This window comes from Bison bison, unplaced genomic scaffold (assembly GCF_000754665.1).
Source record: "Bison bison bison isolate TAMUID 2011002044 unplaced genomic scaffold, Bison_UMD1.0 scf7180017864180, whole genome shotgun sequence".
Classification (NCBI taxonomy): Eukaryota; Metazoa; Chordata; class Mammalia; order Artiodactyla; family Bovidae; genus Bison; species Bison bison.
The window spans coordinates 1,413,965-1,425,156 of NW_011494752.1; the positions used below are offsets into that span (position 1 = coordinate 1,413,965).

General features: G+C 59.0%; 1 protein-coding gene across 2 annotated transcripts; it reads left to right on the forward strand.

Annotated features, from left to right (window-relative positions):
* Nucleotides 1–5,485, forward strand: LOC104990464 (keratin, type I cytoskeletal 17). 2 transcript variants are annotated; one of them, XM_010842545.1, is made up of 9 exons: nt 1–280; nt 323–543; nt 1,560–1,642; nt 2,236–2,392; nt 3,199–3,360; nt 3,978–4,103; nt 4,199–4,419; nt 4,512–4,537; nt 5,255–5,485. In XM_010842545.1, exons 1-9 carry the CDS (start codon nt 76–78, stop codon nt 5,347–5,349), a joined length of 1,296 nt encoding a protein of 431 aa, XP_010840847.1. In that variant the 5' UTR covers nt 1–75; the 3' UTR covers nt 5,350–5,485. The 2 variants fall into 2 exon arrangements, with proteins under 2 accessions (XP_010840847.1, XP_010840846.1); XM_010842544.1 differs by having other exon boundaries at nt 1–543.
* The last annotated feature ends 5,707 nt before the right edge of the window (nt 5,486–11,192 follow it).

An 11,192-nucleotide genomic window follows, 5' to 3' on the forward strand; every position in this document is an offset into this window, starting at 1 on the left:
CAGTAACAGCATCTTGGGCTTCTCTCCTCTCCAGCCTTCTCTCTCCGTGTCTGCCTGCCACCTGCTGCCACCACCATGACCACCACCATCCGCCACTTCTCCTCCGGCTCCATCAAGGGCTCCTCCGGCCTGGCGGGCGGCTCATCCCGCTCCTGCCGCGTGTCTGGCAGCCTGGGTGGTGGCTCCTGCAGGCTAGGGTCTGCCGGTGGCCTAGGCAGTGGCCTTGGAGGCAGCAGCTACTCTAGCTGCTACAGCTTTGGCTCTGGCGGTGGCTATGGCAGTGGTGGCTATGTCAGCGGTGGCTATGGAGGTGGCTTTGGAGGTGGCTTTGGAGGTGTTGACGGGCTGCTGGTGGGAGGCGAGAAAGCCACCATGCAGAACCTCAATGACCGCCTGGCCTCCTACCTGGACAAGGTGCGCGCCCTGGAGGAGGCCAACACGGAGCTGGAGCTGAAGATCCGTGATTGGTACCAGAAGCAGGCCCCGGGGCCAGCTCCTGACTACAGCTCCTACTTCAAGACCATCGAGGACCTGCGGAACAAGGTAGGAGCTGTGATGGGAGGGGTCCTGGGTGGGGCACAGCCTTTCCTCCCCTACCATCTGCCCTTGATCTAGGCCTGGAGCCCAGCCTGGGGGCTGTCACAGGGTCTCGGGGAGCCAGGCACAGCTTGGCTCCAGCTTGGCCTCTGGGAGCCCACCTTGGGGCCATTATGTGGCTTATGATTTCTTTTTCAGGACAGTAGCCTGGGCTAGGGACAAGTAGGTCTTGGGGGCTTCCTGGAGCCTGTTTCCCATCATGGAGCTTTTTACCACCTTATGTGGTTGTAGGATAAGAGGGATGGAGGCATGAGGAGGGCTGGGCTCCTGGGGCTGCCAGATACTCAGACACGGCTTTCCTTGGAACAAGAGGGGGATTTAGGGCTAAGGTGGTGTCAGGGGTCTGGTGAGCTCCTGCTGGCACCTGCTGGGAGGAGGAGGCAGGAGATAGTGGGTGGGACCTCAGGAGGCCACTTCTATGCCTTATTTGGGGATTTTTCTGGCTTCTCCATCTCTCCTGCTGTGCCCTCAAGATGGGCTCGGCAAACTTGGGGCAGGGCTGCCTGCTGGAGCCTGGGGTCAGGGCTTAGCAGGGGTCATGACTTCTGATTTGGAAGTACATTTTGGTGAGGGCGCCTTTAGTTTTCCTCTTGTGGGAAGCCTCTCAGGGGCACTGTATCCTGAATTGTAATAGGAGGGAGTTTCTCACATCCATCCTCTTTCCAGGATTAGGGAAGAGCTTCTGCCTGGGGCATCTTCCTACTCTTTTCTGGCTCTCCTGCATTCCCAGCCTGGCACTCCCAGCTGGCTGTCTGCTTTGGTTTAAGGCAGAGTCTGGCAAGGGGGTTCTGTGGGGGGAGGAGGAGAGTATCAGCCATCAGACTCCTGCTGGCCCCGCCTCTGTCACCAACTGTAGAGCAGTAAAGCAGGGAGACAGTCTGAGAAGGGAGCCTTCCTGGAGAATCCTGGTCTGGGTTAAGTTACTCCAACCCAGGGACCTGATCACTCTCCCATCTTCCCAGATCCACACGGCCACCGTGGACAATGCCAACCTCCTGCTTCAGATCGACAATGCCCGCCTGGCTGCTGATGACTTCCGCACCAAGTGAGCCCTGGTCAGGGTCTGGGGAGAAGCTGGGGGCAGCGCTCCCTACTGAGGAGCCCAGGCCTCCTCAGTTGCTGATGGCAAGGTCCAGAATCTGGGGGTTAAGGAGTTCACCTCTTAGCCCAGGATGCTGCAAAAGCAGCAAATTCTTAAGGTCACTGGGCTTAGTCAGGTGATGGAAGAGAGAGAGGGGAGGCAGGAGGCAGACAAGAGAGGAGTCAGGAAGCCGGGTGGGGTGGGGCCTTGCCCTGCGTGGTCCCAGGGCCCCAGGGCTGCGAATGGCTTTCACTCCACCCTGTCACTGGAAAAGACTCTGATGCTGGGAAAGATTTGAGGGCAGGAGAAGAAGGGGGTGACTGAGGATGAGATGGTTGGAAGGTATCATTGACTCAATGGACATGAGTTTGAGGAAACTCCGGGAGATGGTGAAGGACATGGAAGCCTGGCATGCTGCAGTCCATGGGGTGGCAAAGAGTTGGACATGACTTAGCAACTGAACAAACACCCCCTCATCATTTAAGGGAAGGGTGCTGGCCAGAACCTGCACCGGCCAGTCCAAGCATCTTGACAGAAGTCTCTGGTTCCCTTGGCAGGTTTGAGACAGAGCAGGCCCTGCGTGTGAGCGTGGAGGCCGACATCAATGGCCTGCGCAGGGTGCTGGACGAGCTGACCCTGGCCAGAGCCGACCTGGAGATGCAGATCGAGAACCTCAAGGAGGAGCTGGCCTACCTCCGCAAGAATCACGAGGAGGTGAGGCAGCTGGGGCAGTAGGTCAAAGAGATGCTGAGGGGGTGGCAGGGCTCCATTGCCGTGCCAAGGCTGTGCCATTGCTGTGACTGGGGCGAGCACTCCTACTGTGTAGCAGATTCTGAAGGTCGCTGGGCTTAGTTAGGTGATGGAAGAGAGGGAGGGGAGGCAGGAGGCAGAGCGGAGAGGAGTCAGGACGATGGGCGGGGGTGGGGCCTTGCCCTTCGTGGTTTCAGGGCCCCAGGACTGGGATTGGCTTTCACTCCACACCCCTCATCATCTGAAGGCAGGGGGTGTCCAGGCTGGTTAGCTTAGAGTGTTGCCCTGTCTGCAGAGCCCAGTTCCCCATGCAGGGCAGCCTTCTCCATGTACCATCCTACTTTCCTGCATCTGGGGAGTCTCCCAGGGGCCCACAGAAGCCTCTTTTGCCTGTCCTGGCCTTCCTCACCAGCCAGGAGATAATTGAGGAGGATTCCCAGCTCAAACCCTCCAATCTGGACCCTAGGTAGAAGTTTGGAAATTAGATAGGAGGTTTTGGGGGCTCAGGCCTAAGAATTAAGATTGTATTTTCAGAGAGCCCTCAGTCTAGTGGGGCAGCACAGAATCTATCCTGGGGGAACCCCTAGTCTGATATTGGAGGCAAAGCCCACACAGACCAGGTGAACAAAAGTCATTTGGAGGGTCAGAGGGTAGAGGGTGAGCAGAACAAAGGAGACGTTGTGGGAGGGGTCTGGAGAGCTTGCGTGGGAAGGTTGGGAGTGAGAGGTCAGAGCAGGGGATGCCCACACCCACCACGCCCTCCTCCACAGGAGATGAAAGCCCTGCGAGGCCAGGTGGGCGGCGAGATCAACGTGGAGATGGACGCCGCCCCCGGCGTGGACCTGAGCCGCATCCTGAATGAGATGCGCGACCAGTATGAGAAGATGGCGGAGAAGAACCGCAAGGATGCCGAGGACTGGTTCTTTAGCAAGGTGGGGGCTGCCGCAGACCAGAGGCCTCTCCCAGGGTATGGGGTGCAGGGCCTGAGTCTCCACAGTAAGCCCAGAGCCTGGCACCTTGGGTGACTTAACCCTGGTGAGCTGCACGGACCCTGGGCGTCAGGGTTGCCTGTTGCATTCACAGGCCTTCAGCTTGCCTGAAACTGGGATCTGAGGGGATCATGGGGAGGCCCCCTCAGGAATAAAGCCAGAGAGTCAAGACCCCAGGAGCTTCCATCTGTCCCTCAAGAAGTCAGGAACCAGTCCCATGGGCCTGGCTACTGTCCTGGCTGGTTCTCAAATTTCCTACTTGTACCTTCTTCTTGAAGGCATTAGAGATAAAACTTAACATCCTTTCAAAGTCTTCTGGGTTTGGGGAGGTGGCAGGCTGATGAGAAGGCATTGCTCCCACAGACAGATTTGGAAGGAGGCCTGAGAGGCCTAGGTAGGTCAGGAAGGTAGCCATGGTGAGGGGAGTTGGGGGGATTGGGTGCTCCAGGTGTCTGTCTGGGTCCAGAGTGGGCCCTGGGCTGAGCATATGGAGACCATGTGGGTCGCCTTGGAGAAGGGAAGCCAGGCTCACGCTGCCCTGTCCTGTGTCCTGTCTGCAGACGGAGGAACTGAACCGCGAGGTGGCCACCAACAGCGAGCTGGTGCAGAGCGGCAAGAGCGAGATCTCGGAGCTCCGGCGCACCTTGCAGGCCCTGGAGATCGAACTGCAGTCCCAGCTCAGCATGGTAAAGGCGCTGCCGAGCCTGGTGGAGAGGTGCCCAGGGCTATGGAGGGGGCCCTGCACACCCTTGCTGATCCGGCCTCTCCTGCTCCCCTGCAGAAAGCATCCCTGGAGGGTAGCCTGGCTGAGACAGAGAACCGCTACTGCATGCAGCTGTCCCAGATCCAGGGGCTGATTGGCAGTGTGGAGGAGCAGCTGGCCCAGCTGCGCTGCGAGATGGAGCAGCAGAACCAGGAGTACAAGATCCTGCTGGACGTGAAGACCCGGCTGGAGCAGGAGATCGCCACCTACCGCCGCCTGCTGGAGGGCGAGGATGCCCAGTGAGCGGGGGAGCCGGGCCAGGGCTGGGGGCCTGGAGCAGAGCTGAGTCTCAGACCCACATCTAACCTTTTTTTTTTTTTTTTTTTTGCAGCCTGACCCAGTACAAGACCAAAGAACGTAAGCATTTTGGTTAACTGAGGGTGGGGCTTCACGGGGCAGGCGACCCACCTGCACCTTACTGGGGGAGTGTCCCCGGGGTGGGGCAGGAAAAGGCCCTTACCTTGGAGATCCTAGGCTGAGAAAAGAGATGTGGTCCCAGCTCTGAGACTCTCATCTGATGGGGAGATAGGCACATGGTCTCACTCTCTTTGCTCTTGGGACCTTACAGATGAGTAAAAGCAGTCTTGTGTCTGGAGTCTCTTGTCTGGTGGCAGAAAGGGACTTGATCCTTGTCCTCCAGATCCCAGTCTGATGAGGAAGATAAAGTCCCAGCCCTGGGGTCTCTAGTCTAAGGGAGGTGATGGGGACCAGGGTCTTGTCTTGGAGATCCTTGTCTGAAGGGGGCAAAATACATGTCCTGGAGACTGCAGAGAAATGGAATCAGACTCCATTTCAGACTAGCATCTGGTCTGCGCAATCTTCCTCTTGCAGAGGGTCAGAATCAAACCATTTATTTGGGAGGTGGGACCCACCCTGGGGCACCAGCAAGGAACAGGGTGGGAGGGAGGGAGTGGTAGGGTCAGAGGGGGCACGTGTGAGGGGTGTGATGTTGAGGGGCCAGCAGAGGCCTGGACACAGGTGGCCGTGGTGGGAAGAGCTGGCTCTGCTCAGGGGGCTGGGGGCTGAGCCAGGATCTCTGGGCCCCCACCCACCCCGAGTGTCTGTCTCCTGCAGCCGTGACCACCCGCCAGGTGCGCACCATTGTGGAGGAGGTGCAGGATGGCAGGGTCATCTCCAGCCGCGAGCAGGTCCACCAGACCAGCCACTGAGGACTCTCTCCCCCACCAGCCCCCTGGGGCTCCCCATTGGCTGCGCAGCCTCCAGCCTCCCCAGCCTCAGCCCCCCAGCTTCAGTCCCTTTCCTGTCCTCACTCCCTGACCAATAAAGCTTGTTGACTGAAATACAGAATGCTTCCTATTTGTGGCCAATGAGGACCCTAGTGAGGAAGGGGTAAAGGGTATGGGGGAAATGGGGGCTGGGGGAGCTGTCTGCAGACACCCACTGTTGTTGACTTGGAGGACAAAGGTCATCTTAGAACAGGGGTGAAGACTAGGTCTAGGCAGAGCTTGGGGGGGGGGCGTTGCTTTGTGCCTCCCAAGTGCTGATGATCCCAGGGAGGGTGGTCCAGGCAGTGACCCCAGGGAGGGTGGTCCAGGCAGCGCCAGACCCAGAGTGAGGTCAGCGTGTCAGGAGGACATCTTAGGTGTCCTCTTCTTGCCCCATAAGTGGGCCCAGGACCTTGGGCAGTGCCTTCCCCTCATGGAGCCTCATTTTCTCATCCCTAAATGGACAAGAAGATCTCAGGAGCCAGAGGCCCAAGGGATAACACGTCCAGCCAGTTGTTGGGGACAAGGTCGGGGGGCGGGGGCAGTTGGGGAAGAGAGGCAGGCCAGGACAGGAATCAGGATCCTCCTGAGAGACGCACCAGGACTGAAGGTGGGTGGGTGGAACCGGATGCTTCCATTGCCTCAACTCCAGGAATCTGAGACCTGCGCTTCCAGAAAAGGCAGGTGTGGGAGAGAGGGCGGGGCCTCTTCCAGGAACGTCTCCTCAAATGGTCAGCTGAGGATGGGGCGTTCAGGGGAGGTGGTACCCTGGGAGCAGCACCGCCTTCCCTGGCCCTTTGTCCCCTCCTGGTTCCAGCAGCTTGGAGGTCAGGGGAAGCTGCCTCCTGGGGAAGAGGGAGGGGCCGTCCTGCCTATCCGCTCTAACACCCTCCAGCCCAGCTCTTCTGGCTCAGCCAGCAGGGGAGGAGCCCCGGAAGTCTTCCTTTGAGTAAATCTGAAAACCACTGGGCTGGGTGGGTCTGATTTCCCGGTTTTCTTAAGAAGTCGGGGTGGGTGGAGGGATTAATGAGAGGAGGAATGCCCCCCTCCTAGTTCACAGACAGGCCTGGACTCTTTGCTGCTGCAGAGTCACACAGACCCCTCCAAACACCTGCTCTCCCAGATGCCTGGAGACTGAGGGCCGGCCCAGAGGCAGGGAGCGGGCAGGAGCAGCCAGAGCCCCCAGCAGTGGGGGTTTGGGACCAGAGGGAGAGGGGGCGGGAGGAGCAGGAGGGGCAGTGGCACGGGAGCTATCTATGAAGTGGGCAGCGGGGTGTGAGGACTTGGAGCAGATCCCAGGCACTCTCTGGATCTCAGAAGTAGCAGTGAAGGAGGGGCTAGATGAGCCCCCGGCCTGCGCCCCTTCTGGTCCTGACCCCGGAGGACAGTGAGTTCCCTTCCACGGGCTGGTGTCCAGGGCACGCGTCTGCAGAAGCAACCGCAGGACTCCAGCAGGCTCGGAGTGTGGGCTGGCGTCTGTCCGTTGCCTGGGCAGCAGTCCCGGTAGGGATGGAGGGCGGGAGGGAGGAGGCGCTGAACCCACCTGGCCCCCAACCATACATCCGGCCGCAACCAGAAGAACCAGCCCTGGGCCGCGGAAGGCTCATCGAGGGGTGATCTCATTTACCTGAACAACAGTCTCAGGAAGCGCGAAGGGGCGCCCCATTGTGCGGATGGGGACACTGAGGTTCCGAGGAGCAGTGACTCAGCCCCTGTCCGCAGCCTGGTGTGTCAGGGGTGGAGCTGGCGCAGGAGGGGCGGGGCTGTGCTGGGAAGGGCAGCCAGAGCCCCACCCACTACCCAACGCCAGGCTCTTGGGCGGGGCCCCTGTCTCCCCGCAGACTCTGGAGGTCCACTCTTACTGATGGACCAAGTGAGGAGGGGTCAGAGTGTGGGGCGGGTCAGAGTGTGGGGCTGGCCAGAGGCAGCCCCCGACTTCACCCTTCTGCGGGGGAAGAAGCCCCTGCCCATATACTGAATGGGTGAACGGGTGGTCGGGAGGCCACCGTGGGGGAGTGGCCAGATGTTCCCGGCTGCCCCAGGAGGGCAGTGGCTGCAGTGCTGGGGTTGGGGGTCCTTGGGACAGAGTGCTGGGCCCAGAGAGGAAGTGCCCAGCCCTTTCCAGGAATGCTCAGCCCAGGCCTGGGCAGGAGGGGGCAGCAGGGAGGAGTGACTGGGGGTGAGGGCCCATGGTCCTGGGCACACTGTATGATTTTGTCCAGGCACGCCAAGCTGACCTAGGCTGCTGGGGCGTGTGCAGGCAGCGGGATCGGGGGACACAGCTGCGGGCTTCTCCTGAGGGACTCACAGTCGGTCCACACCCACACTCCCGCCCACTGCTGCACGGAATGTTTCACTGAGCCCAGCTGTACCTACCCTTGGTGCCGCCTCACCCACTTTCCTATGAGGGCCACATGCACGGGATTCCCAGGATGGGGCAGGGCTGGTGGTAGCCAGTCCCTGTGTCTCTGCCCTCACACACCCACACCTGGAAGGGTGACCTGGCAGCACTTCTGCTGAGAAATGACACAGCAATCACGCGGTCCGCAGCACTGTGTTGCTCTGTGCCCGGGTCTGCACTGGGCACGCGGGAAGGAAGAGACCCAGGCCCTGGCCTGGGAGGACCCTGAGCGACCTGGAGGGAGGTGGGTGGTGAGCCGGGCACAGCGGCAGGCCTGACACCTCCCTCAACCCTTGGGAACTGCTGTCTTCTGCACCACCCAGGCTGTCGGGGGCTGAGGGGAACAGAGGGACAGAGCCAGGACAGTTCTGCCTCTTGGCAGAGCGCAGGCAGTCACCCAGCCTGATCCAGCCACAGGCTCCCCTGAGGGCCTCTTGGTTGTGCAGCCATCCTGAGGGGCTGTGAGAACTGCCCCCGGGGAAGGGGGCCATGAAACATGGGGGGATGACCACAAAAGGCAAATCAGTTGCTCACAGACTCACCCAGATCCTGGGACCAGTCATGGGGCCAGAGCCTGCATCCAGGCTATTTGTTCCCTCCCAGAGAGCTTGCCCCCTCCCTGCAGGCCCCCTGCACCCCATCGTGGCCTGAACACTCAGTGTTAGCATTGCCTCTAGCTTCTCCAGATGTCCTGCTTTGAGAGCCTCTCTGTCTTGTTCTTTGCATCTGAGTGTCCACACAGTGTGTGGCACATAGTATGTGTTTTATAAATACCTGTGGATAAATGCAGTGATAGCCACCACTCTGTGCAAGCTTCTTTATTTATTTCATCCCTATGTGCCTGGGAAGTAGTGCTGCTATTCCCATTTCCCAGAGAAGGAAACTGAGGCTCAGAGGGCAGGAGTGACTTGCCCAGTATCTGGCCCCTGCTTGCCCAGCTCCAGCCTGCTCTTGTTTGGGCTCCTGGCTTGTTTGGGCTCCTCTCTTGCTTCATTCTGACCTGAAGCCTGTGGCTCTGGCTGCCAGCAGGGGCTGGGAGCTCTCTTCCTCTCTCCCCGTCCCCCGCGCCCGGAATCTCATCCCTCACTCCCCCAGCCGCCTCTTGCTCCCCAGCCTGGCTGGTCACTGGAATCCCCTGGGATCTTGTAAAAACGTCCTCACCATCAGGTTTATCCAGCCCAGTGCTGAAGTGGGTCAGAGCAGGGCCTGGGAATCTGTATGGGGACTCTCGTGATCAGTCAGATTTGGGAATCCCTGCAAGTTGAGTTGTGGCATTGTGTGCTAAGTTGCTTCAGTCCATTTCTGACTCTTTGTGACCCATTGGGCTGTAGCTTGCCTGGTTCCTCTGTCCATGGGATTCTCCAGGCACGGATATTGGAGTGGGTTGTCATGCCCTCCTCCTGGGGAATCTTCCCGACCCAGCGACTGAACCTGCGTCTCTTATGTCTTCTGCATTGGCAGGCGGGTTCTTTATCACTAACACCACCTGCGAAGCATGGCATTGCCAATGATATTCCCTGGCCAAGTCAGGTGTGTCTTGCTACCTGGGATGAGGCTGGACCGAGGAGAGAGGAAAGAGACCTGGGTGGAGGAAGGGATGGGAGTCTGTGCTCTGCGCTGACCAGGCCTGTCAATTCTGGCTCTTGCCAACCTTGGGGCCGGTATGGCTCACTGGCACCAAGAAAATGCCAGCTGCATGCTACAGGCCCAGTGTCCCACGTTTCATGCTGTACCAGGCTGTATTCCTGACCTTAATTTTTCTCTCCAGGGTCAAATGATAAGTTCCCAGTTCAGAGACCATGACAACATCACTCTCCTCCCCTCCGCACCCCAAATGTGTGGTGGGTGCTCAGTCTGAGGTGTTGACTGAAGTGGTCTGATGGGTTGGTTGGCAGCTTCCTGAAGCTTCTCAGCCCACACAGATCCCCAATCTCCAGGGCAGGACCTGGTGTGTAATCTCACCTCCGACTCATCCAGGATGGGGGTGGGAGGTGAGGGATGCTGGGGTGGAGGGGAGGGGCAGTGATCTGGTGAGAAGGGAGGTGGAGGTCATGCAGGGCAGGTTGGGGGGCGGTGCAGAGAAGAAGAGACCACTGGGAGAGTCAGTGTGGGCCTGAGTCAGGGTGCCGAACCTGGGTCTAGTCTCTCCTTCTCTGCTCTTCCTGGTTGGCGCTTGGTAGTCTTTGGTGACCTCGAATGCTGTTTCCAGTTCTGAAGGTGATGAGTCTGATTGGACCTGAACTCCAGGCCCATGCTGATGCCTGCGATGGTGGGATATCTGTCCAAGATTCCAAAGTCCCTTTTGCCCATTTTGGGGGTTGGGGGAAAGGAACAGTAAGTTCCCTCTCCCAGGCCTGGCCCTGAAGACGTGTGCTGGGTACCAGCTCTGCTCATCTCTCTGGGCCCTGTGCCTACAGGTGAGGGGAGTGATGTGGCAGAAGCAAAGCCCTGATTATGCTGAGACAGACTTTCCTGCCCCAAGGTTCATGGTGGTATCGCCCAGCAGGGCTCAGGCTGAGACAAGCCCTCTTTGCCTCTTCTCACCTCCACAGAGGCACTTCAGAGCAAGGACAGTGGCCACCCCCCAGGGCACCCCAGGGAGGCCTCTGTGTTGGAGTCCAGACTCCCAGTCTTGCCTTTAGCCCCTGGGCCAAGGTCATGCCCACCGGGCAGAGCTCATTCAAGGCACCTTGGGAAGGCAGATGATAGTGGACACACCTGGTCCCCACTCGCAGGGCATTTGTGGGAATGTGGAGACATTCCAAACACCAGGGTCTCATCCTGGCTCTGCAGCTCAGTGACTTTGGGCAAATCACCATTTATCTGGCTCTCCCCCTCTCCTCCTCACTTCACAGAGTTGACTCAAGACAATGGTGTTTATTGGAGGGGTATAGAGAGAGTGATTTAGAATGGTGGAAAGGGTTTGGGCTGGGCGAGCAGACAGACAGGGTTTTGAGCTTTAGCTCCCCACTGACGGGGTCTTGAGAAGTCCACTTCCCCTTCCAGGTCCATCATCTGTGAACTGGTGGCAGGAATAGGGCTCCTCACAGGACTGTGTGGCATACGATACATACGATACCTCCATATGATACTGAGCCCTGGTCAATGTGGCAGGTGACCAGAGACCCACCTTCCCTGTCTCCTTTGACTGAGCGAATGGAATTGCCAAGTTAAACCTAGAATCTGGGCAGTCTGGAGAAAACTGTTGGAATCTGAGCCTTGGATGTAGTGTCGGGGCTTGGAAGCCTGTGGTGGGGGATTGGGGTCACAGGTGGGACCAGCAGCAGAGTGGGAACTCCTTCCCACTGCAGTTTTTGGTGGGTACCCACGATTAGGTGAAGCAAGGCATTGGTGGAGGGTGCTGCTCAAAGGGTGGGAGTGCAGA